Genomic DNA, 26,892 nt, shown 5'->3' with positions numbered 1-26,892 from the left:
ATCATCTTATTGATGAGCTTTAAATTAGTCCTCTACCGAGGGAAGATTAATAATGTTTTTGTGTGGTTGAAGTCTTTCTCTAAAGAGAACAGTTCATGATTGTGTGTGCGTTTTGGAGGAAGCGGTTTTAGCCAAAGTCAGGCGGGTCCACAGACCTCCCCGGCCGTGGGCTCAGCAGGGATGGAACACTACGTGCCAGGTGGGTGCGGCACAGATCTCTGCTAGAAGGGCGCAGCTGCAGCCTGGGTGACGAGGGCACCCTCCCCCGGGCCGGAGTCTGGCAGGTGGGGGCTGTGTGTGCAGGGCAGGTGGCACAGGGCTCGGGGGAGCCACATCTGAGGGAGAGCGAGTGCCAGGCGCATGGGTGGCAGTGCTGGACGACGGAGGAGCCCTGCGGTGCTCAGTGCTGGGGACACAAGGGCCCTCCGGGGGCAGGGCCATCCCTGGAGAGTCCAGCCCTCCTCCTGCCCCCCCTGAGTGCATGTTTACAGCCCTCGCTTTCACTACCCAAAATGGAAACGCCGGAGCAGATGTAACGAACAAGGCAGGGTCCTGCCTCAGACCCCCGGCTGGCTCGCTGCACCTGCTCCCTCCCACAGGTACCAGCATATCACCCTCTGTGCCAGACGGTCCCGGGCAGGGCACTGTGGTCCCAGCTCCAAGGAGAGGGGAGCTCCTGGGCAACCACGCCTGCCGTGCATACATCATCTCGTAGAAGGCCAGGCCGAGGAAGGGCTGAGGCACAAACGAACGGAGGAGGCCAGGCAGGCTGACCGGAGAGGCCCAGGTAGGGCTTGTGACAACGAGGCTCGGGGCCCAGGCCGCAGCGCTGGCTGCCAGGTCTTTGCCCAAGTGACAGGGGCCCCTGGCTGTTCAGGTTGTAGCCCACATCCACTCTTACTCCCTGCGCTGCACGGACGTGCCGGCTGAGGCAGGTGCACACCGCTGGGCGGTCAGCACCCGTGTGGCTTAGTGGGTAAGAGCGAACGGCTCTTTTGTTAAGAGAAGCAATTGGCCCTTTTCATTAAGTGGAACCCAAAGGGTTCTCCTTAGAGGGAGAGAGAGGAAATTAAAACCAGTGACCCCGTCAGGGCATCTGAAAGAAAAAGAGGGGGGCTTTCTGCCTTTGGGGCTGGCTATTCGGGGCCTGAAAGAAACACTCTGAGACCCTAATGGCTAGTGATACATACACGTCACTGTCGACCCACAGTGACAGGGCCAAAGTTGGGCAGGAATGAACACTTCCCAAGTGGACACCGTGACAGGTCAACTCTGCAAACACATGCGTGTTCTTTTACGTCAATGATCTCTGTGGCCGTGGGAACGTCTAGCACATCTGCCTTTCACAATTGGTTGGAAAGATCTACACAGCCCGCGGACCTCCGTGCTCTGTCCAATGCGGTTTCTCAGTGTGACACAGCTATGCTCCTTCCAGAGGAGTCTGCGGCACAGCTGGAGGCTCCCACTCTGTCTGAGGAGGTCTCTTTGCCATCCCCACCAGGGGTGGGCTGCTCGCTGGCCGACCGACGCTAAGCCAGGGGCCAGCTTGTCCTGGAGCCCCTGGGGCCCCTCTGGGTCCAGGACGGCCCCCTGGGTGTGTCCCAGCAGGAGGAAGAACAGCCTGGCAGAGAGAGGATCCCAGCGCTCTGCTCTGATCAGCTGCGCCTGGGCGCCAATGGACTCATCTTTAAATGGCGGGGAGAGTTCCAGCACGTGATAGAGAGATGCCTTTCCCGCAACTTTCTCAGTCTACACCACGGTGGCGATGATAAAAACAAGTGATGTACACCCTACCTTTCCAAATCAAAATCCCTGTGTACTGGGAAGTAAAGAGAGGAAGTTGACATTTTTTTGGATGTTGGGAAAATCGGTAAAGATATCGATAAATAAAGAAGCGGGGGGGAGTGGGAATTTCTAGAAAAAAACAACGGTGCGTAAGAGTCATTAATATTTGCTGAGTGTTGGGAAAAGCGCTAAACGCCTCCCCAGCACCCCATGTCAGCCTACCCCAATCCTAAGAGGTCAGTATGCAAAAGGAGGATTTTCAAGAGGTGAGATCACGTGATCACTTGCTCAAGGTCTCAGAGGTACACAGTGGCATCAAAGGCTCTCAAACCAGGTCTGTTTGCCTCTGGAGTCTTTGTCTTGTTATTTCATTTAAAAAAGCCCATCAGGGGCACCTGGGTGGTTCAGTTGGTTAAGCACCCAACTTCGGCTCTGGTCATGATCTCGCAGTTCATGAGTACGAGCCCTGCATCGGGCTCTGTGCTGACAGCTCAGAGCCTGGAACCTGTTTTGGATTCTGTGTCTCCCTCTCTTTCTGCCCCCCTGCTCACGCTCTGTCTCTCCATCTCTCTCAAAGTCTCTCAAAGATAAATAAATCCTAAAAAAAAAAAAATGTTTTTTTTTTAAATAATGTAAAAAAAAAAAAAAAACCATCAGAGGGGTGCCTGGGTGGCTCAGTCAGTTAAGCGTCCAACTTTGGCTCAGGTCATGAGCTCACAGTTCGTTGAGTTCGAGCCCCGTGTGGGGCTCTGTGCCGACAGCTCGGAGCCTGGAACCGGGTTCGGATTCTGTGTCTCCCTCTCTCTCTGCCCCTCCCCTGCTCATACTCTGTCTCTGTCTCTCTCTCAAAAATAAACATTAAAAAAAATTTTAAAAAGAAAAAGCCCATCAGATGAGGCCTCTGGGGAGGAGGACACCCCTCACTCAGTTACAGTTCCTCGCTGGGCAACTGGCCACCGGGGCGCTGACAGAGCTGTGTGGTGGGGGAAGGGGGCCACGCAGAGCCCCGGGCCCCCCCGCACGTCCTCCAACAAAACGAAATCGAACTACAGAAAACCCACAGAGCGGGCCCGTCAAAATGAGACGTCAGGGGTCACGGGAGGGAAAAAAGAAGCACCTCCTCTTGGACAGTGTGGCGCCCATACCCGGATGTATGCATTTACAGCTTCTCTCTCACCTGCGTGTGGGGGCGGGGCGGGGGGGGGGCAGCACCTTCTCGCACCTGGATCCCAGCCCACTCAGTCCAACACCTCCCTCTCAAGCGGGACGAAGCTGTGTGGACGCGCCCCAAAGGCTCACTGCTCCCTGTGGAGCCGGATGGAGGCGGGGCCTCGGCTGGTTCCGTCCCCCCACCACGGGGGCAGGGGGGCATCCTCGGGACGGCGCCTCGAAGCCTGTCTCGTGGTCTCAGAGCTAGAGGACACTTCAAGGCCCTTCAACAAGTAATCCCGTGTCCAGCCCTCGGGGCGTCTTAGACCCACTAAGGGGAAGCCCTCCAAGTCGCCCAAGCAGTCGGCCTCCCGCACCCAGCTCCTCCCGCATCTGCTTGGAGAAGGAGCTGGGATTTGTGATTTTCGAGAAGGAGCTGAACACAGCTGGATTTTAGGTGCAGGGGGGACTCTGTCCTTCCCTGACAGGAAAAGCCGGGCAACCTCTGCCCTCTCTGCCGGGGCTGACGGCCGGGCGGCCACGCCACGGGGTTGTTCCCTTTCATTAAACTCGTAACAAACAGGCGCCGCCGACAAGGGGACGGTGGGGCTCAGGCACGCGGGCTTGAAGGATGCGTCTGAAGCCCTTGTGTCCCGGCAGCCATCGCTAACCGACTTCCTGGACGGGGCCCTTTGATCACAAGCTGGCTCTCTGGCAGGTGTCGCCCGCAGGCTACACGGTGGCCTTTTGAAAGGCGGATCCTATGGCAGGATGATCCAGAAAGAATGTTAAAGAATCCCGGCCGGTCCTGTCACAGGGCCAGAAAATCACATGTAGCTATGGCGCTGAGGAAAAGTTCCACCTCCCAACAGCTAAGCGTCATCGTTCTCTCTCTTCAATGACGCCGATGGGGGCCCCACCCGGCCTTCGCGGGGTGTAGCCCGGTTCGAGCTCAGCTCGTCGCGACAGGGTGGGGAAGGCAATTAGCAGCAGGGAAAAAAGCAAGAAAAGACAGAGCCGAGCGCACAGTGCATCTCCCACCAACCTTGGTTTTTCACTTCAGCGAATTCCTTGTTGTACTCTTCCAGAGTTTCCCGCAGCTTCTGGTTCTCTGTTTCAATGTCGTGCAGACGCTGCACTTTGAGCTGGAGTTGCTGCCCGAGGTCCAGAGCCGGCACGGGATCTGCGGGAGGGGAAAAGGCGCGTCACCCCCACTCTGGACACAAGACGAGCCACTTTCACGGTCGCACGGAGGCTCGGGGCAGGCCAACCGGGGTGCCCAGGGAGTCGGCGCCCCGCCGCCGGCTCCCCACGGGCTGCCACCGCTTGCCAGAGGCCAGGGCACCTGTGGCCTCAACACCCCCTGTCCGCCCCCAAGCCCCCAGCGGAGCCCCGGGCCGCACGGCTGGCTGGTGGGGGTCGCTCCTCTGCGGCCTACCAAGGACGTGTGCACAGAGCCACCCCCTGGGGCCGCAGCGTATGGACTCGGCCTGGGAACGGCTGGGATTTGCCCACTGCTCCGGCATGGTACGACACCGGAAGGACTTCTCGGTCCTTGATCTGACGGACAGGAAGGGGACGCATGTGGTGACGGCAAGTGGAGGAGCCCCGGGAAGTCGACCCCGTACCCAGAGCCGCGCCTGCAGGATGGACAGTGTGTGCGGAGGTCCCGGAAGCCTCAAGTTTCCCATAACCCTTACGAAGGTGGAAATAACACCTGATACTCCGAGAGCGTCTTGCCGTCACGAGATACCCTGATGGACATTATCTCACTTGAGCCTCACAGCGATCACGGGAAGAGGATGTGCGGGCCAAAGCGCCGGTAAGCGCGGGGACGTGCCCGAGGGTTCCCGGCTAGTGAGCGGACAGAAGGAACTCGAACCCAGTCTGTTAACTCCATGTGACCATCCTCCCAGTGAGGAAGGTTCCCTGGTGGAGCGGAGGACATCAACGAGGGCTTCATACGAGGCCACCCTATATAGGGCATGATGGCTCCCCATCGCCGTCCTCCTTTACCAGGGAAGGGTGCTCCGAGGGGGAGTCAGGGCTCAGCACGTGGTGATCTGGCTCCTGCTTTTCCCGAGACACAGCTGGTGACCTGGCCCAGTGTGAGCCTGCCCAGGCCAGCGGGCCAGCCAGCAGGGGGAAGGGGGAGGGAGCACCGCACTCCTGATTATGGTAGGGACGGGACGAGACAGCACCTGGGCTGGCTAGGTGAGGTCCCGTGGCCAGTTCAACGTACAACCTGCCATCGGATTTACTTACAAAAAACTGGATTTTAACCTCAAATTAGAGATTGCAGACACACGGAATTGAAAATACGCACTCCTGGTCTTTGACTTTATCATTAATTCAGCCCGAAATGGAGAGGCGTTAAATGTTCTTTTGGCGTCGATCGGATCTTTTGTTTCTCCTTCTGCCTAAAAGGCACGTCTGGGCACCTGCTGGGCACCAGCGGAACACTCTGCCCTACTGTTCTCGGCCCCGTCAGAGAGAAGTATCTAAGTCCGCTGGGCTTAGAAGAGATTATTGAAGATATTTCTGGAATGGACGCCAGCATCACTTGTGAGGTGGCTGCGAAGATTTAGTCTCTGGTTGAGGAATGCTAAACACCGAGCCCAGTGGATCCGCAAGGGTATATATTCAAGAGCTCACTTAATTTTCAAATACCAGAGCCATTAATTTTTCAGACCACCCTCAGTTCCTGGAAGCGAGGGTAGATCTCCCGCGCCTCAGTCGGCCAGTCCGCCGGGAGCCAGGAACTCCGTGAGATGCAGAGTTTACAAAAGGCAGGCTCTGGGATATGTCCAGCACAACAGTGGGCCTGCGCGTGGGGCTTAACATAACACTGTCCGTCACGTGACGCCCCTGGCCACTGGGCATTTATTCTGTGTGTATATACAGTTTATGACTACATCACTTTCTCATTTGTGGCTTTTCATTCTTATTTTAATCAGCATTAAAATATTTACATTAAATTAGGTCTCAAAAGCTATTTTGGGGAAAATGGTTCCTTCGAAGTAGGGGTAGCAATAGCACCAGAGACTGAATTCCTCAGAACTTTCCAGGTGCAGTTTTTTGGTTGTGTTTGTCCACTTCAAGATCTTTCCAGGGTACGCTCCTATGCGCCCCACACTCCCCCAACCTCTACCTTTTTTACCCTTCTCCCTATGGCCTCACACTGGGCCACCGGCCTGCAGAAAACAAACAGTCTGCCCACAGCCACCTTCGTATACAACTACAATGTGAACTTGACCCCGAGGTCAGAGAAGGATTGAGAAGAAGGAGCACTGTTGCACTTGGACAACATTCTATTAACGTTCGCGCATGTAGGCTTTGTGGCACGACAGCCAGCGCAAATTATATTTTTGAAGAGCCAAGCTAGTATACTGCCCTTTCCTTCCCTAAAATTTCTGTCGACAACTTTTCTAGCCCATTCCTCTTAAAAGGCCAGGACCCACTGTGTCTGCTTCGAATAGAAAATAGCTTCTCTCGTTCGATCGAGCGAGGAACTCAGTGACATATAAAAATAACATGCACGTTATCAAGTGAATGGTAACTAGACCTTTAGACGAATTTTCAAAGCCTTCTATTGTAAATGAAAACTCTGGCAATCTCATAATTATTCATTAGGCATGTATATTTAATTTAACACTATTAAAGGTTAATGCCTAAGTAGCAAAACTGGTCACAGAATAAAGAATGAACCGAATGTTCCAACATCCCCGTGCATTAAGCTTCAAACTTTACTACAGTACAGCTGGATGGCTATATGCCTACAGCATTTGAATATTGTTTTGGATTATGTAAAAGGCGTTGCTAAAGTACCTCTTAGGCTTAATTTTTATTACTTGTATTAAAGGAACAGCTAATTACCACATGACAATATAATGACTCTAGCATGTTTGGGCTGGAGACCAAAACAATGAATCCCGACATGCCAAACCCCAACCTGCATGTTAATCTAGGGGAAATCATGGCTTTTTGTCTTGTTAATGACTCCCCGTGCCATTAAACCCCACACAAGCATTGTTGGGTCTCATTCTGAACGTCACAAGCCTCCAACCTCAGCAGCTCAATTAGGGAATTGTCTGGGGGAGGCCAGAGAACACACCCAAGCGAGGAACAGGAACACAGCAAATCCTGCAACCCGGCTGCCGGGCCTCCTCCAACTCGACACGCTTTACTGTCAGTTCCATCCACCCAACGTGACAAACTTGTCAAGTGTTTTACAGCCATCCAACAGTTAATTCCTAAAACGCTCTTGGAGGCATTGCATAGCTCATCACGCAGCCCCGGACTCAGAACATAACTACAACAAACAACAACAATACCATCACCTGTATTTATTCAGCACCTTCTCCCAAGTACTTGTAACAGGACCTCATTAATTCCAGCATCACAGTCAGAGGGGAGAGGGGGCGCCGGCATCCCACCCGGGGACAGGGGGAGGAGAGACGCCACCTGGGCAAACAGGCACGCACAATTCTAATTAAGATTTCTGCTTCCCGAACCACCAGTCACCTAAATTACACTGTCTCGTCGAGTACTAATTTAACAAGTATTTCCTACTCATCTGTCTGCACCAGGCCCCGCCCAGGTGAGGCACTGGACAGGGCATTCAGCTGATTCAGCTGGGACCATGTCTCACAGTAGAGAGAAACCAAGTTCACAAATGACAAAGGGAAAGCAAGGAGGGCCACCCGGAAGATCGGATGAGGGGAAGACCACTCCCAGATGGAGAAACTGGCAAAGGTAAACTTTTTTGTATTTTTTTTTTTTTTTTTTTTTTTTTTTTAAAGAGGAGACAGAATTTCGACCCATGGAGACTGTGGTGCGATTAGTCCTTGTGGAAGATGCAGCAAAGGGAAGATCAAGGAGCAGAGAAGTGCCAGGCACGGCCAAAGGAACACTTCAGTCCGACTGCCGGCACCCACGTACTTTCTATGACGTCAGGAATGTTCTAGGTGCTGGCGGGGGTGGGAGGGGGGAATCACGGTGGCAAAAAGACAAAATCCTTGCTCCCAAGGCTTGACATTCTACTGAAGTGAAGGAAACCGACAAAAAAAGCAAAACTAAACAAAACAGAATACTTTCAAGTACTGCCAAGCAGGAGTAAGAGAGGAAACGGGGTGTGGGAACGGGGAATGGGTCCTGGAGACACACGGACAGGGAGGGCCTCTTGGAAGAGGTGACGTGGAGATTAAGATCTGTGTGGCAAAAGGGAGAAACTCTGAAGCTTCTTGGCAGAAGGAAGGGTAGTGCAAAGGCCCAGAGGTGAGTATGAATGTGGCATATTCAAGGCACAGAGGGAAGCCGGTAAGGCTGCAACGAAGGGGAGAGAGTAACCAGGGACACGTCGTCAGTGAGGCCTGTGCTCAAGGATATGAACAAAGTTAAGGAGAGAAATAAAAGATATAAAGAAGAATCAAATTGAATTCTGGAGCTGAAAATACCATGTTTGAAGTGCCCTCCTGGTGAGGTGCAGTAGGTAGCACGTTGGTCTCTTAAAAATACAATGTCTGAACCAAGTCTGTATTCAACTCTACTCCCGATGGGAAAACCCACCAGAGAAGAGGTTCCTTCCGAGGTGAGCCACTGGGGCATGAGAAGAAAACTGCAGGACATTGAACCAAAAAAAGTTTTGTCGGTTTAGTGGTGAAGTATTTAAGAGTTTTACGCTTAAAGATGAATTATACAATTTTCTTTTGAAAATTCAAGAGTTCTAAATTAGCTGCCCTGATCGCTGATGGCAAATGGCTATCAGTAATTGCTGCCTGAGAGGCATTTCTGAAAAAACAAACACATAAACTATGTCTTTGAAGTGGATGCGATGGTTTAACACTTAGTGGCAAAAAAACCACTTCTTGAAAGATACTCATGCTATAGTGACAGCATTTTAGTAGCAGATATTTGGAAACATTCTCATCATCGTCTAAACTTATTCAGGGGTGCCTGGGTGGCTCAGTTGGTTAAGCATCTGACTTCGGCTCAGGTCATGATCTCACAACCCGGGGGTTCGAGCCCTGCGTCGGGCTCTGTGCTGACAGCTCAGAGCCTGGATCCTGTTTCGGATTCTGTGTCTCTGTCTCTCTCTGCCCCTCCCCTGTTCATGCTCTGTCCCTCTCTCTCTCAAAAGTAAATAAACATTAAAAAAAAACAAACTTGTGGGCAAAGACAACATCCTTTACAAAAATGTCTCAACCACTAAAAATTTCTGCGAAAAAAGCAAAGAGGCAGGATAATATGGGGGAGGGGAGAGATCAGCTAATAAAAACAGAACCAGAAATGACAAGAGATAATGGGATTTGTTGACAAAAACTAAAACAACTATTATAAGTCTGCTTGAGGATTTAAAGAAAAATAAGAACACACTAAGGAGAGAAATGGAAGATACAAAGAAGAGAATGGAATTCTAGAGCTTGAAATACAACATCAGAAATGAAAAAATTCCCTAGACTTGGCTTAACACTGGATTAGACACTACAAAAGAAAAAAAAGATTAGTAAATTCAAAGACAAGATCATAGAAACTGTCTGAACAGAAACATGAAGAAAAGACTGAAAAAAAAGTTACTAAAACCTCAGCAACCTGTGGAATGGTATCAGGTAATCTAACATACCTGTCCTAGAGAGGAGCAACAGGTGTATTTGAAGAAATAGTGGTGAAATTTTCCAAATCTGGTAAAAGTTATAAAGCTAAAACTCCAAGAAACTCAACAAACTATAAACATGATAAACACAGAACACCAATAAACATGATCAAACTGCTGGAAAGAAGAATAAAAAAGCAGTCTTAAAAGCCAGAGAAAAGAAGACTCATTCTATACAGGGGAAGAAAGATACAACTAACTGGAGACGTCCTGTCAGAAATAAAGTGGGTCAGTCCTGAGAGAAAAAAAACAAAACCCAAAGTTGCCAACATACAGTTTTATACCCAACAAAAATACCTTTCAGAAATGTAAGGTAGAGGTTTTTCCCTCCCCCCACTATTTTAAATGAACAAAAGGTGGCAGAATTCACTGTCAGTGTGCCTATACTATAAGAAAAATGAAAGAAAATGGTGCCAGATGGAAACCTGGATGTGCACAAAGGAATAAACAACACCAGAAATTATAATTTGTAGGTGAAAATAAAATACTACTTTTTTCATTTTTAATTTCCTGAAAAGACTATTTAAAAGCAAAAACAGTAGTGCTCGGTTTGGCAGCACATGGAATGATACAGAGAAGATCGCATGGCCTCCATGCAAGGATGACCCACAAATTCATGAATGTTCCATATTTTTTAACGTGAAAAAAAAAGAAAAAATAGTAACACCGTATTGTAGGGTTATAACCAATGTAGAAGTAAAATGAATAGTGATACACAAAGGACTGGAGGGAGAAAATACGTGTACTAGAAGATTCTTACACTGTATGTAAAATAGTATAATATTCTTTGAAGGTACAGTGTAATAAATTAAAGATGCTGACTGTAAAGCCTAAGTAAGCACTAAGAAAATAAGACAAAGAGTTATAGCTAATAAGACAATTGGGGAGACAAAATAAGATCATAAAAATAATCAAATGAAAGTAGAAGAATATAACAAAAACACATAACACAAGTAGAAAACAGTGAGATGGAAGATTTAAACCCAACTTTACCTATAATTACATCAAATGTAAAAGATCTAACATTCCACTTAAAAAGAAGATTATCGGACTAGATAATAAAGGAAGGCATAGCTGTTTACAAGAAATGCAAGTTAAACATAATAACAAAAATAGGTTAATAGGAAAAGGGCAGAAAAAGATATAATATGAAAACACTAATCAAAAGAAAACTGGAGTGCCTAAATTAAAATCAAAGGAAACTTTAGGACATGAAATATTACTAGGGATAAAGAAAACCACTGTGCAAAACTTAGAGAACTGAATCATTGACAAGCTATCACAATCCTAAAGATATACACACCCCAAAACAAAGCTTCAAAAGCATGAATCAAAAATTGAAAGAACTGAAAGGAGAAAAAAAAAAGCACATTAATGAAGGTTTCAAAACTCTGTTCTCACTAACTAACAGGACAACTAGATACAAAATCAGTATGGATACAAAATGCTTGAACAACACTGTCAACCAACCTGACCTGATTACCATTTATAGAACACTCCACTCAAAAACTATAGAATATTCATTCTCTTCAAGTGCACACACTCATAGGGACAGAACATATACTAGATCATAAAATAAGTCTTGATAAATTTAAAGGAACAGAAATCATGCAATGCATGTCTTGCAACCACAATGGAATAAATCAATGATCTAACCCCTCAACACCACTTTAAGAAAGCTGATAAAGACGAGTGGATATAACCCAAAGTAAGTAGAAATTAGTAAATAATAAGAACAGAGAGTAATAAAACTTAAATGGGGGGGGGGGGGAGAGAAAAAGTAAGGCAAGCAAAAACTGGTTCTTAAGAAAATAATCACTATAATTGAGAAGACTCTAGCCAGAATGATCAAAGGGAAAAAAGAGAGAATCCACAAATTCTAAGATCAGGAATGAAAAAGGGGGCATCACTACACATCCAACAGATGTTTGAAAGATAACAAAATATTATGAATAGCATTACGCCAATAAACCGGATAATTTACATGAAATGAATCATTTCTTGAAAAATTACCAAAACAGACCCAAGAGGAAATAAAAAATCTTAATAGTCATATAAATGTTAAAGATGTTAAATTTGTAATGAAAAACCTTGCACCAAAGAAAACCCCAGGCACAGACAGATTCACTGGTAAACTAGAGAAGTTTTAGGGAAGAATAATAGATATCTTCCATAAACCCTTTCAGCAAATAGGGGAAGAGGCAGCACTTCTCAATTCATCTTGTAAGATCAGCATTATCTTGATACCAAAACTCAATAAAGAGTTTAAAAGGAAAAAACAAAAACAAAAACAAAAAACAACCAAACAAGCAAAAAAACTAAAGTCCTATATTCCTTATGAACTTAAATGTGAAAGTCCTTAATAAAATATTAGCAAACTGAATCCAGCTAATTCATAACAAAGTTAAGATTTATCCTAGGAATATTAGGCTGGATTAACATTAAGCAATGAATCAAATGATTTCACCATGTTAAGAGAACAAAGGAGAAAAATCGTATGATCATCTCAACAGATGCAGGAAAAAATTTGACAAAATTCAATATTCACTCATGACAAAAACTCTCAGCAAACTAGGAATAGAAGGGCATTTTTCTCAACCTTATAAAAAGAGTCTACAAACCACCCCCCCCCCCCACAGTTAATATCATATTTAATGGTGAAAGACTGAATGCTTTTCCATCAAGTTGGGACCAATGTGATATGTCTGCTTTCTCCACTTCTGTTCACTGTCATACTTGAGGTCCTAGCCAGTACAAAAGAAAAAAAAAAAAAAAAAAAGGCGGGGGGGGGGTGGGGAAGCAAGAAAAAGAAATATTTGATATTACAGATTGGAAACCAATGTGGATACAGAAAACTTCAGTTAACACTGTCAACCGATTTGACCTAACTGATATTTATGGAACATGTTGCCCAACAACTACAAAGCACACAATCTCTTCAGGATGGAATGTCCTAAGGAATCTACAAAAAAAACCTTCGAGAATAAGTGAGTTTGAAAAAGCCATGGGCACAGTATTATTATATAAAAATTAACTGCATTAAAAAAAGTTTATTTATTTTTGAAATAAAGAGCATGAGAAGGGGAAGGGTCAGAGAAAGAGAGAGAGAGAGAGAAGATGAATGAATGAGTGAATGAATCCCAAGCAGGCTCTGTGCCGTCAGTGTAGATTCCAGCATTGGGCTCGATCCCATGAACTGGGAGATCATGACCTGAGCTGAAATTAAGAGCGGGATGCTCAACCGATTGAGCCACCCAGGCACTGCTAAAAATTAACTGCATTTCTATATAAAAATGACAACTAGAAAAGAAGATTATGAAGAAAACCCTATTTACTATATCATCCAAAAACATGACCAACTTGGGGATATGCTGGACAAGATATGTGCCAGGTTTGTATGTTGAAAACTATAAACTATTGGTGAGGGACATTACAGAAGACCTAAATAAATAAACCATGCTTGAACTGAAAGATTTAAATAGGGGTAAGTTATCAATTTTCCTCAGATTATCGACAGATACAGTGGAACCCTGATAAAAGTCCTTGGAAACACATTTGTAAAAATTGACAAATTAAATCTATAATTTATACTGAAATTCACCTAGCCAAAACAATTTTTAAAAAGAAGACCAAAGATAAAGGACTTATATTACCTGATTTTAAGACTGATAAGCCACAGTAACCAAGATAGTGTGACATTAACATAAGGAAAGATACACAGATCAATGGAGTAAAATAGAGGCTCCAGAAAAATATCTCACACATAGCGTCCATTAATGTTCAATGAAACTTGGCCCAACCTCACACCATACATGAAAGTTAACTCAAAATGTTTACAGGCCTAGAGGTAAAAGATAAAATCATACCACTTCACTCAAAAAACACAAGAGAAGAAAATTATAACTAAAGCAGTGACTCCTCAGAACATAAAAAGGAACAACCAACAAATAAGAACCTGGACTTTATTAAAATAAAACCTTATCCTCATATGGGGAAAAAACATTTGCAGTGTATATATTTGAGAAAGGACTTGTATCTAGAATATGTTAAACATTTACAACTCAGTACGACATTCCTTTTTTTTTTTTTTTTTACGGGCAAAAGATTTTAAACCCTAGTGAAGATCTGAGAATGACCAAAAGGCACATGAAAAAATAGCATCATCAGTCGTCAGGAAAATGCTAATTAAAATCGCAACAAAACACGCCATGTGGAAAGTCGAAGAGACCGAAAGGAACAACTGATGGAGGGAACATGGAGCAAATGCAACTCCTTCTGGTTTCTCACTGGGGATAAAACGACACCGCTACTTGGAAAAGGACAGTTTGGCAGTTTCTTATCAAGCTAACCACAACCTGCCCCAGGTCCGAGCAATTCTAGCCCTAAATTCTAGCCCGTTTAAAATGTATGTCCAGGGGAGCCTGGGTGGCTCAGTTGGGTAAGCATCCGACTCTTGATTCCGGCTCAGGTCATGATCTCGCGCATGGTTCGAGGGTTCGAGCCCCATGTCGGGCTCTGATAGTGCGGAGCCTGCTTGGGATTCTGTCCCCCTGTCTCTCTGTTGCTCCTCGACATACGCGTGCATGCGTCCTCTCTCTCAAAATAAATCATAAATAAATGAAATGTACGTGAGTGCTTATAGCGGGCCAAATACAACAGCCCCACGCTGGAAACAACCTGAATGTCCGTCAGCAGACGGATGGATAAGCACGTTGTACTATCCCATAGAGCAATGACAAGGAAAGGACTGTGATAGACGAACGACACAGATGAACCCCCAGCATACCATGCTGAGGGGAGGAAGCCAGACACATCAGAGAACATACCCAAAGACTCCCTTTATGCGAAATGCCAGAAATGGCCAATCTCATCGAAAGCGACAGAAAGCAGATCAGCGGTTGTTGGGGTCTGAGATCATCAGGGAACTTCTGAGGCGATGGATATGATCCATATCCAGGCTCTGAGGGTGGCCACGCTATCAAATTATATACATAAAACGGGTGCGTTTTATCATATGCAAATCATGCCTCCATCAAGTTGACTTTGAAGTATGATTTTTTTCACGAGAGCAAAGTTTTTTGTACTGCTGATAAAATACAAATGTGAAGCTGCTTTTACTCTTCACCACATCCTTCTAATTCCATTTTTAGCATATGTCTTACAGTGTATTTAATACGTTTCTGTAATTACATGTGTGTTATCATTTAAACAAGTACATACATAAGCATATGTTGGGGGTATGAATTCAGGATTTGGGGTACATGAACAAAAGCGGTTTGGGCACCACTGACTTAGACCTGTCTGGCTGCTGTGCTGGACAGGAGAAGGGGGAGCAAAGAGACAGGAGAGGTCACAGTGGCCTGGATGAGGGTGGGGACGGCTGATGTGCATCAGGCCGAATTTGGGATACCGTCTGGAGGCCGGGTCGGCAGGACTTACTGATGGACTGGCTACAGGCGTGAGGGAAAGGATTCCAGGCTGACTCCCTGGGTGATGCTCTTTCCCGTCCTCGGAAGGTTGGGGGGGGGGGGGGCGGGGGAGGGGCAGGCAATCAACCGGTGGAATTTGGGTGCATAACACACATTGGAAGTCCCTTAGAGAGGGGCACCTGGGTGGTTCAGTCAGGTTGAGCGTCAGAAATCTTGATTTCAGCTCATGGTTCATGAGATCAAGCCCCCCATCGAGCTCTGGGCTAATGGCACAGAGCCTGCTTTGGATTTTCTCCCTCTCTCTCTGCTCCTCCCCTGCTCATGATCTCTCTCTCGCTCTCAAAATAAATAAACAAACTTAAAAAAAAAAAGTCACTTAGGGAGAGAATGTAAATGGTGAAAAGAAAAAGGCTAAGCAGAGACTGGGATCTGTCCCCCCATTCAGAGCCTGGCCAAGAAGAGAGGCGGCCATGACGCTGGGGGAGGGTCGCAGGTGGTCGGGGGCCGGGGGGTGGTCAGCAGGCATTACCGACTCTCAGAGTCTTAGAGAGGTGGCCAGTGGCTGAAGACGTCCCCCATCCTCTGATCACGTGTATTTTCTCGGGCACCAGGAGGGGTGCGGAGATCAGGGTGGAAAGACGGTATGAATAGTACCCGTATGGGGAAGAGGGCGATGAGGCTGGGCCGGTCTATGCTCCTTACGCTTTGCGTAAACTGACTTCCCTGGTCTTCCTCTCCTTTTGAGTTCTCTGAGTCACCATAAAAGAGGCACTGGCGCGCTCCCATAAAACGTGGCAGTCTTGGTGCAGGGAACTTCTGGAGGGAGGAGGCTGCCACGGGACTTCATGGAGAGCGAGCGGCAGAGGCTGGGAAGCAGGGCTTCCGATTGGCTGGGGCCGATTGGCTGGGGCCGATTGGCTGGGGCGGAGGTGCGCCGGGGAGGGTGTGGACAGGCTGGTGGCGAGCTGCTTCTCCACCTACACCGAGAGGGCTGGAAAGAACGACCTTGCTAAATCCAAGCCCACGTCTGCGCAGAGAGCTCTGCGGGCGACGGGGCCCCCCGCCACCATCGGAGGGCGAATGTGCCCCTGTGAGTGCCATCCCTGCGATGACATCACAGTGTGGCAGACGCTACTTTTCGCCGGGGCACTCTAGGCTAATGTAATCATACGATTACATAATTAACCCAGCTGTCTCATTAAGAAAATCAACTGGAATTCAGGGCATAATTAGTCATACAGCAATTAGCATGCTGATGAGCAACTGATGAAAAGCTGTCTAGATATGAAGTGTGCCAGGACCACCCCGGCTACGGCTAAGGGGGGAAGAGGCGCCACACCTCCCCACGCCAGGGAACCCAGGATCCCCAAGTCCCGGCTCGCGAGGTCCCGCACGGGGACGAGGGACCGGGAAAGGAACGGGCAGGGACAGCCCAGGAGAGGAGGGCAGCGTGCAGAAGTGGCGGCCGGCACTCCGACGCCCATCTTGTCACGTTCACTTTTCTTTAAAATGTAGCCGATTCCTCAGCTCGCAGACCTACGATGGTGAGGCTCGTCAGGCCCCACGTTTGTTTGAGGCTGGCCAGGGAGGGCAGAGAATCTCCACCCTGTCTGGTTTACAGTCACCTGTGCTGGGCAGAGCGGAACTGTCCCTCGTCCTCTGGTCCCCAGGCTGCTTCGGGACCAGCTCTGGCCCTGCACCCAGAGGGGAGACAGGAGGCATCTGCAACCCACAGGCTTCATATCTTGGCTGCAGCCCTAGTTCGTCCTCTGGCCTGTTAGGGTGCTGGTGGCTGATTCTTGCGTGTGAATGAAAATGTCTTATGAAGGTAAACTGAAAATGTGCAAAGGGGATCCTGAGGTTACAGAGTTCTCTCCGGAGGGGTCTGGGCACCGGCTGGGCTGCCAACACCAGGAGACCTAGAATACACGGACTGGAGCAGCCTCACAGGATCAGACTGGAGCGGCCACATCTGTAAGGTCTTAAAAAATGCCACCAAGTGGCACGTCCTTTTAAAGCTTGATATGAGAAGCCAGGGGTGTTTCCAACTAAATCCTAAGATCTCACCTCTTTTTTTCCAGCAGTCTTGCAATTGGGATCCTCGAGTCGGGGGGGGGGGGGGGGGGCAGGCAGGGAAAGGAGAACGGAAGTAACAGTATTTTTCAATGTTAACTGACGGTGTGGTGTCCTCACTCGGAACCAGCGTGATGGGCCCAGATGACCAGATTAGTACTGTCTTCTTATGCAGGAGCATTACAAAGCAGTTCTTAAAAAGGATGATGCACTCCTTTATTTCTAGATCCTCAAACGCTGGGCAGGCGGGGAGGCGGGGATATTTACAGCGGCGCAGGTATTCCCCGAGGGCAAATGAAAACCTCCCGGAGGAGCCCCTTGGAGGCGTTTCGATGGGTTCTCTCTCCAGCTAGCTCTCTTCCAAGACTTCTGCAAACTACCGCCTCAACTTACACCTGCAGGCCAGTGATTCCGCGGAAACAAAGTGAGAGCGGGCAGTCATGAAACATGGAGTTCTAGCGGCGTGTCATGAGTCAATGAATATTTTATATCACTGGTAATGTGCTTCCTAAGATTTAAATCTTAAAATAAACCCTTCCAGGCACTGCCTTTGTGTTTGAAGGGTTTGTGTCTGGAGGACCTAGACCACATCTTAGCAAGGAGTGAAAGATGATTCCCTGTCGGGCTGGCCACAGATGAAGGCCAAGAAGGCGATGTGAGCTTTTGCGGGGAGGCTCTCCCGATGCACCGGCGCCCAAAGCCTTGGGAGGCACAGGCGGGAGCTCCTCCCGCTCTGTCTTTTTCTCCTTTCTCAACTTAGAAAACAAACCGAAAAAATGTCCGAGGTGCTTCTGAGACAGAAGAGTCACAGTTGTGCTTGCCACCAATTGAGAAGTGTCTCACAGATACTCAATTGACAAGGGCTTAAGTTCTTATCTGTGATCCATTAATAAGGGCTATTCACAAACTAAGATCGTGACTATTTTCCTGATTTATGCTTCCCCCCCAGACTCCCCCACCCCCACCCCGTTGCCGGGATAAATACATGCTCATTGTTAAAAAAAAAAAAAAATCTGAAGAGTATCAAGAAGCAAGAGCAAGTCGCTCAGGCGAAGTAAATTTCTGGCAGATTACGTGTATCATCATAATTTTTCTCAGAGTACAGTAACATGCCAGCTATCTCAGAGCTTTGAGGTGGTCATTCCAGAATATTTCCAGCTGTCTGAGAGGATCCTCCTTTAAGAGAAACTTCTTTCTCCATTCACTACAGTTAGGGATGGACGCTGCCAGTTTCACTATGGGAGTGTTTTCTCAAAGGCTGTATGGTCCCCCGCTGCTCGAAAAGGAGCCACCCAGGAAGGGCCAAGCCTCGACTACATTTGTATGTCGGGTGCATGCACCGGGCAGGCACACAGCAGACGGCCAGGAGGTGCTGGCCGAGGGAACGTGTTTTGGGACTTCTCACACAGCACACCTTGAACCTCTCTGCGCACGCTCAGGGTCATTGTTGTTGACGGATATTCACTGAACTTGGCCCTCACCCACAGATCCCCATGCAGAAGGACGCAAGGCTCCAGAGGGAGCCGGCCGCAGAGGGACTCCCCATCTGGGGGGGCCTTGCCCAGGTGTCCTTACCAAGTCATGTTGTTGGCAGATGGCTACCATGAAGCTCTTCTCCGTATGGCTAATCATCAGCAAGTAATACATATAAATACGAATCTCAATCAGAGGTGTATTAAAATAAAAAGATCTTAGCTGTGTCCAAGTGTAAGCTACCCCTATCTGCTCACCATAAACATGAGGATATAAAAATCCGTCTGTGACAAAATTGACAGATGAAGCCATCTAGACTGACGCAGTAAAATCCTAACTTATTTATGAATCAAAATGTAAATCTGCTCTCCTACTGCCATGACATTGACGATAAAGCCAAAGGCCGCTTTCAATTAGGACAACGATCAGAGACGATAAGAGAACCAGGAAGAGAGATTAATCCTCCGAACTTGTCTGTTGGTCCTCCTTTTAAGTAATACACCAGAGGGAACCACGGAAACAAGTCCTGAAGGAAATCACACCGCGCTCACCGTGTCCAGGCGAGGACTGCCCTGGTGGCCTTCCTCAACCATCTACCGTACCTCCTACATGCAGGTGAAATCTGTCCATTTCCTCTAATCTCACTCCTGCCACCTGAAACCAAAGGACCTCATCTCTCACACCCCAGATCCCCTCGGGACACCTTTGTAATCTGCTGTCCTACCCGTATAGTCGGAATGACTTTTTTGTTACACGCATCTGATCGTGGCATTTCCATGCTCGCGAGCCATGCTTGGTTTCTCGGTCAGACAAAGTCCAGAATCCTTCACATAACCTACCAGGCCCCCACCTGCCTTTGCAGCTGGGTGACCATACTGGTGTGTGACCTTTACTCGGGCGTTAACTATTAGCGCCCCCTTGACCAGTGAACCCAGCGCCCCCTAAACCAGTGTCTTGGTTTAGATGACATTACTGCCCTCTCCTCTTGCTCGCCAAGCTGGGACCCTGCCCAGTCCTTCCCAATCTACACTTCAGGCCCAATGGGCTCTGTCTCCAAAGTTGTCACACCCACGCTACAATGACTATGTGTGTGATTACTTTTAACGCCCACATTCCCAGCACCCTCTGAAGCCCATGAGAACGGGAAGCCATGTGGCCGATTTGCTCCCGGCTCTACCCCTGGGACTCCGCACGGTTCCTGCGACACAGGGAGGGGCCAGCTTTTGAGGTGCTGACCCACTGACTAATCAGTGGGAGGTGGGGTGGGGGAGGTCACAGCAGTGCGGAAAGAGAGTGCTCTGGCTGAAGTAAGCAGGGTATTTCCGATAAAAAGCATCTTAAGATACTCTCCGAATTGACCAGAGAATGCGGAACAGTCTGGTGGCAAATGAGGAAGAAAGCAAAGATGGGGGTCCTAACTATTTTAACTGTTCGGTGGAATCCGTGGGACAATTACACATTTAAAAGTTTATTCCGTGTCTTTAGCACGAATGAACTTTGGGGAAGAGAAATAACATGATCTGGGATTCGGGATGTCGAAGATGAACAAGAAGGAAGAACCAGGGCTCCAATGTTACTTCTCCCCCAGAGCTGCGTGACACCACTGCACGAGAGGGGGGCAGGAGGGGGAGGGGGTGGGCACAGGGATTTCCAGCAGGGCGGCTGGGAAACCAAACACGGGTTCTGGACGTCAGTCCCTAAGAGGCGCATGTGCTCATCTGCTGAACCCGGAATGCTAAGGGTCTTATAAATGTCTACGCAGGCAGGTGAATCTGTATGGAATGATACGAAAGCAAAAGGAGGCTCAGACAGGTACCACATGGCTACAGCTCAACGCATGATGCGCTCTGCTCTCTTGCAATCCGGGTTGTTAGAACTTGCCAGAGTGCTCTCCCTCAGTGAGAGTGCCGCTCTAGGGAGCACGGTTCAGCGTGAACAATTAAGAGACCGCAAAACCTCAGAAAACGTTCTGAAGAAACAATTTGACCCTTTCATTTATTCCCTCAACCAATATTTGGGGAGTTTCTGCTACGCGGCAGGCACTGGGGCAGACGCTAGGAAAATGAGGAGGGGCAGAAGGGAAACCAGCAGAGCATCAAGTAGCTATAACGGGGGCCAACCCACAGGGCGCGGGGAGTGGGTGTGTGTGTGGGAGAGAGAGGCACATCTAAGCCGGACCTGGGACGTCAGGCAATGGTGTCTCAAGTGAATGGAGGAGTAAGCGATCGGCCTGGCCTGCCTGCAGGGTGAAGACCAACCCCTCCTTGCAAGCTCAGAGACTCGCTTTGAGGCAGCGTAGACGCGAGGAGGGTGGCCTGAAGTACGCAGTGGAGAGCAAAAGCTGGGGTGGAGAGACGTGGATGGAATCCAGAACATTCTGGAGACAGCATGGCCAGGGCTCGGTGACCCCGTGCTCCGGCGTGAGCAGCTGGGTGGAAGGCGGTACTGCTCGCTGAGAGAGGAAACGCAAGCAGGAGCCAGTCTGCTCCGGACGCAGTGGGTGGTTTCGGGGTACCCGTATCATCCCAGTGGGGATGCGCAGGGGCTACCGGATATTCAGGCTGAACCTCAGGAGTCAGGACTGAGACGAGGTTGAGCTTCAGGAGCCAACGGTGTGACCCCTGGTGGCTCTCGGACGACGGGCCCCTTGGGCCATGTAACATACTGCACCTGTGATATGCCAGGCTCTGCTCCAGGTGCTGGGCATAGAGTGACAACGCAAAGCTAAACTCAGGGGGCCTTCCTTCCAATAGAGCCAACAGGTGAGAAACAAGGAAAAGACACAAACAAGTAAGATTTCGGGCAGGGGGTCCGTGTGGGGCAGGGGGTGGTTCTGTCAGGCTTCCGGGCCAGCCTCCTTGGCCGGTGGGACCTTGGCTCCTCCTCTTCCTGGAGCCACCTGGTCGGCTCTTCCTGGGCTCCTGAAACTGGGCCACGTGATGCAGGGCCGAAATCCCCATCCCGCTATCCTCAGGAGCGTCCTTCACTTTTCTGACAGTGTCAGTTGCTGTTTCTTGCGACTACAACTCAACACGCCCCGCCAATGTTTCTGGGTTCAGCTGGATCGAAGCCTGACGCGCACAGACAGTTAAGACACCCTGACTCCCCGCGACTGCGTGACTGTCAGTAAATGCAATGCTATTGACCAGGCCCTTCCTGTAAGCCTCAGCCGCAGGATTACTTCATCTGAGCGGTAAGCAGACTTCAACACACAGGTAGGATGCTCCAAGCTCCATTCCTGCTTCTCAAGGCACCTGTTAGAGCCATCAGGCCGTGGCATTTGTAAAGGAAGAAATACCTGGGAGGGGGGCAAAAGGGATCTACGTGGCAGGTCGACGAACTTCGATGGACTTTTACTCTAACAGAAAACATCAAACGTCGTTTGCTCCTACCATCTGAAATTGAAACTGCCAACCTGGGATTCTCTGGCCAAAAACGATCATTATGAAGAGTATCATCAATACGGGAAAAAAAAATGCTTCTGGGACGGTAGTAAGCAAGAAAAGCAAAATATAAATATATGCCCACGTTACAATCAAAATTCTGTAAAAGTTATCTATGTCTCTGAATGAGTCCTGCTCAGGCAAAGAGGAGTTTTGGTAGAAAATAAATAAATAAATAAATAAATAAATAAATAAATAAATAGAATAGAATAGAATAGAATAGAATAGAATAGAATAAAAAATCACTTCTTGCTTTATGGGAAATAAAGACAGAAAATAATTTCAGAAAGAGAAATCCAATAGACTGCCCAGTTGAGAAACTTCACTAAGGGAAAACTCAGGTACAAATGGACGTGTAAGAAAGAGAGTGTGCATTATTTAGAAAACAGTAGTGAAAGGCTCTCTGGGTCTCTGGCGAAGACAAAATAAGCCTGTCCCCTTTCAACTAAGTCACCAACACAAAACTTGCAAAAGAAAATGCAAACAGGCCCAACACGCGGCCGATTCCCGAGATGTAGGGCGCCTAAGGCATCGAATGATCCAGTTACTGTGAAGGAGCCTCTCCGTGAGCCCCAGCCAGAGTCTTCAGGGAACCCCTACGGGGATACAAACTCTTGCAGAAAATCAACAGGCTAGAATTTGGAACCTAGGGCTGGATGTGCTCCAAGACTGTGAGAAGTTCAAAGAAAACCATTCTCATCACTAGGCTGTTCCCCACCTTATTCCATTTTCCAGATGAGGAAGCTGAGGTCCAGAGAAGAAAAAGAATGTGGCCAAGACCTCACAATAGGCCCTGGCAGGAGAATCTCTATCTCCCTCCTCTTTGTCCAAAGCGTCCAGAACGTTTTCCGCCACCTTTAGCTTGGTGTGGCCTCCACTAACCCCCACTCCCGGAGGGCACAGCAGAGCCAATGGTGAACCTGAACTGGAGTCCAAGTACAGACACCAAGGAGACGTGCTTCTGCTCTGCTTTGTTACAAGTGGCTCCAGTAATGCCAGCAATGTTCAAAGGATTGCTGGCAGCAAGTGAGCAACTCCAGGAGCTGGGGAGGGGAGGGTGGTGATAACTGGGCTTTCTTGGTCAAAAGAGGAGGACATTCAAACTGCTTTCCTAATTTTCTGATCTGAGTCTTCCCAGGACTGAGCTGGGACTCACGTGATCATGGCCATCGCTACCCCATGAGTTCCTGGTGAGGGCAACACCCAGAAAAAGAGGACCAATGGGACCCATGGCTCAAGGTGCCCTAAAATCTGCCTCACTTTTCTAAAATAAGGAATGAAAAGCCATCGCTTCTCTGAATGCCCAGCAAGCATCATTAAAGATTTAACTCCTTAGTTTCTTTAAAGGAAAGAACCCACATATGTGGTCAACAGGCCACTCCTTGCCCTCGGCTATAACCCTTCAGTGAGAGACTTGCCCAGAGGCTGCGGATTCCCTGGATGACCTGGAAGGGAGGAAGCGTTCCAGGTGCCCCGTTAGGGCCACTCCTGAAAGCGGAATCGGCCAGCCCAGAACCGCGAACGTTCACAATGTCTACGTAGCACACACATGGGTTCTAGTTCTTCTCTGGGAACGCGTAGCCTTTTATACCAAAGAGAAAGGTAGCCCCACGGATTTGAGTCTCTGCATTTACAAAGGCATCAAAGGGAAGCTATCTGATTAACTTCAGCACATATGCAGCTGATGTCCGTACCCCACCAAAGTCTGGGTTTTGGAGACGCCAGAGTCCCAGAATGCCCTGTTTCCTGGGGGAGATGCCATTGCTGGTATGATTCCCTTAGAGAAGCTGAGAAGAGTGAGCCCGAGACCCACCGCCTCGCCAACACACAGCGCCCACTGGTGGGCCGGGTGAGCGTAGGGGCTTACCTGGAACGTCGATCAACCTCTTGTAGACGTTCAAGAAGGCTGCCTCAGCTTCTTTGCTTCTTTTACTCAGTGCATCAATCTGAAAGGCGATGGAAGAAGGAAAAGAAAAACAAAGAGCTTAAAATTTGTCAAGAGGCAATTTAGAAATCATCACACATCTAGTGAGTTCCCACGGCAAACAGAAGTCTGATTGGTTCACGAAAGTGCCGGACAGCTGGGCCTTCCTCTCGGGGAAGACGGCTGCCAACACACGAGAGGGAGACAATCCACGTGGCCCAGTTGGCGTGGGGGACGAGGCAGGAGCGGTGCTGTGCAATTATGTGGCCATTTGTGACCCTCGGTCCCACTGCCCAGCCGAGGGGGGGCTCCCCACAGAGGAAGACGGTCCCTTTCCTTCCTCTGCCAGTGGTTACTGGGAGCCGACCGCAGGCGGACACCGTGTGGGAGGCGAGGGCAGAGCGACAGCTCCCAGCCACAGGAGCCGTGGTCCAGTAGGGGAAACAGGTGACTGAATCCCCGCCGGGAAAGCGCTGGGTAAGCAGAGGCATAGGGACACTGAGAAAGGGCCATCAAGCAGGAAAGCGAGTGACCATCCAAGAGTAGTTCACCAGATGGGAAGGAGAGAGACTCCTCCCCACGAAAAGGGAGGGACCTATTCAAACACCTGGAGCAAAACTCTTAAAATCTGGGGGTTCATACACCCTCCTTAGGAATTTAATGAGGGGCGCCTCACAATTCTTAGACATACTTCTGCCTAATTTTATGAGGGTGGCTCAGTCAGTTGAGCACCTGACTCTTGATTTCGGCTCAGGTCACGATCTCACGGCGGGTGGGATCGAGCCCCGCGTTGGGCTCTGCGCTGAGTCCGGAACCTGCTTGGGATTCTCTCTCTCTGCCCCTCCACCTACCGCCCACCCCCCCCCCCCCCCCCCGTCCCACATGAGCACTCTCTCTCTCTCTCTCTCTCAAAGTAAATAAATAAATAAACTTTAAAAAGTAAAAGAATTTTATGAAAGCCAAGGACCCTCCTCCCAGGAACACACGCACACGTGGTTATGTGCTCTCCTTAGAGCACTCGCGTGTCCTCTTGTGTTGTGGCCATGGAATCCAGATCAACAACCCACGGATGGGGCTGTTACAACACACCAGGGAACATGGGGGTCTGCTGGGGTGGGAATGTGGATACGTGGGTAACAGGAGTGGGCAGGTGAGATGGCGAAAGGCCAGCAGTGCACGTAGGAGTGACCATTCCGGGGTCCGTGCCCTCACCCAGTGAGCGATGGCAACCATAGGGATTGGGGAAAAGGGGCCAATCGGGGAGAATGGGGTCAAACTGAGTTGATACGAGGAGGCACAGGGGAGGCAGGCAAGTCAAGGACGGCGCCCAGGTTTCTAGCTTAGGCACCAGGCTAGTTTCTGTGACGGTGGCCAGCATCAGTTTGTCTCGTGACTTAACCCGGATGAGCCAGCAGAAAGTCTATTCATCAAAGAAAGGGAACACGTGAAACTCCTAAATATGCCAGACACACATCCAGAGAGCCTCTGATTGCTGGATGAACTCAGTACGTTATTTTGCTCACAGGACACACTTGTTGAGACATCGGATCACTTTTTACACCTGAAGCATGCAGGATACTACACGCACGGGGTTCATATTGGCTCAGGAAGAGGACACTAAATTACATACTCCTGCTGTCCCCTCGCAGAATTATACTGTCTCCAGTGTTATTAAAGAGGCAAAAGGATGTGGCTTAATTACAGGGTCTCTCGTGGGAGCCAACCAACAATTTGTTCGGGGCCGAGAGAGGCCACCTGAGGTAGGACTGGAAGATGCTGGGGAGTAGGACCCGAGGGCTGGCGGGGGACAGGTCTCCGGAAGCCCAATGCACAGCAAGCACCCGAGCAGCTCCAGCTTCCAGCACGTGGTGCCCCCAAATTCCCGTTTGAAGTCAGCTGTTGGGAACTCAGACACACGTCCCCCCGTAAAACGAGAGTGGGATTTAGGTGCTGGGGAAGTGTTTGGAGAAAGCCGAAGGACTACTTAAAAGTGACAAGATAGTTCTCTCTTTATTTTGAAAATAAAACATTTCTCCCCCCTCCCGAGCGTTAGCAATTCATGCTCATTGAGTAATTAGAAAAATACCGAGAGAGAGAGAGAGAGAGAGAGAGAGAGAAATAAAAATCCGAATTCTGCCACTCTCTAGTAGAAGTCATCCCCTGATCTCTAGTTCCCTTTAAAAATTTTTTTTTTCTCATTGAAAACAATATATAGTTGAATGAAATGTAGTCACAGAGGCAAATTATAGAGACCAGAAAGTAGACGAGTGGTTGTCTGGGGCCAGGGAGGATGGGGGGTTTGGAGAATGATGGCTTAGGGGTGCCGGGTTTCTTTCTGGGGTGATGAAATGCTCTACAGTTAATTGTGGAAATGGTTGCACATTGACTATACTGACTATATTCAAAGTCCGTGGGCTGTGGACCTTAAATGAGTGAGTTATATGGTACGTGAATTATATCTCAATAAAGCTGTTAAAATATGTGTATTTGAAATTAAATCATACGTAAAATTTTATACTGTGCCTTTGTAACCGAAAAGTCTTTTTCAATATCTATTGCAAGATTTGGAAAATGTGTTAACAGTACCGATTTCCTCTGTCTACGACTACTCCATACATAGATGGTTTGAGGAAAAGTGGAGTTACCTCTTCAGATGTCTGCAACACTCCCTGTGCTCTGGATCTTTCTGTTCCCTCTGGGGAGCAACGTGCTCACGGGGAGCAGAGTTTCTGCCCAGAAAACAGGGCAGATGTCCTGCCTGTTCTTTGTACCTCTCGACACCAACAGAGGCTTCTTCACCCAACTCAAGACGCACCTAGCGAGGGTCCCTCGCTTTCCAGGTATTCTGACCAAGGGTACAAAGGGCAGCTGCCCCCGTGGTAGGCAAAGGATAGGATGTGGAAGGATCCTGAAACATGGTCCTGTCTCTCCTATCTGGGTTGTTGATGGGGAGGGAGGTGGGAA

The 26,892-nt window shown here is 48.7% G+C and overlaps 1 protein-coding gene and 1 pseudogene across 10 annotated transcripts in view; one reads left to right on the top strand and one right to left on the bottom strand.

The window, feature by feature from the left end:
• The window catches only part of CUX1 (cut like homeobox 1), a 366,198-nt gene that overhangs the window by 146,185 nt on the left and 193,121 nt on the right, over nucleotides 1–26,892 (bottom strand). For all 10 annotated transcript variants that reach the window (XM_060649257.3, XM_078440403.2, XM_078440402.2 and 7 more), the window contains 2 exons: nucleotides 23,872–23,950; nucleotides 3,980–4,117 (listed from right to left, as the gene is read on the bottom strand). In XM_060649257.3, the coding sequence (XP_060505240.2) occupies nucleotides 3,980–4,117; nucleotides 23,872–23,950 (217 nt within the window). The remainder of the gene's footprint in view (nucleotides 1–3,979; nucleotides 4,118–23,871; nucleotides 23,951–26,892) is intronic.
• Nucleotides 10,128–10,222, top strand: LOC132689824 (U6 spliceosomal RNA; annotated as a pseudogene).

This window comes from Panthera onca, chromosome E3 (genome assembly GCF_046562875.1).
Source record: "Panthera onca isolate mPanOnc1 chromosome E3, mPanOnc1 haplotype 2, whole genome shotgun sequence".
Lineage (NCBI taxonomy): Eukaryota > Metazoa > Chordata > Mammalia > Carnivora > Felidae > Panthera > Panthera onca.
The sequence above is the reverse complement of the archived record's forward strand: the minus strand, read 5'-3'. Positions and strand labels throughout refer to the sequence as shown.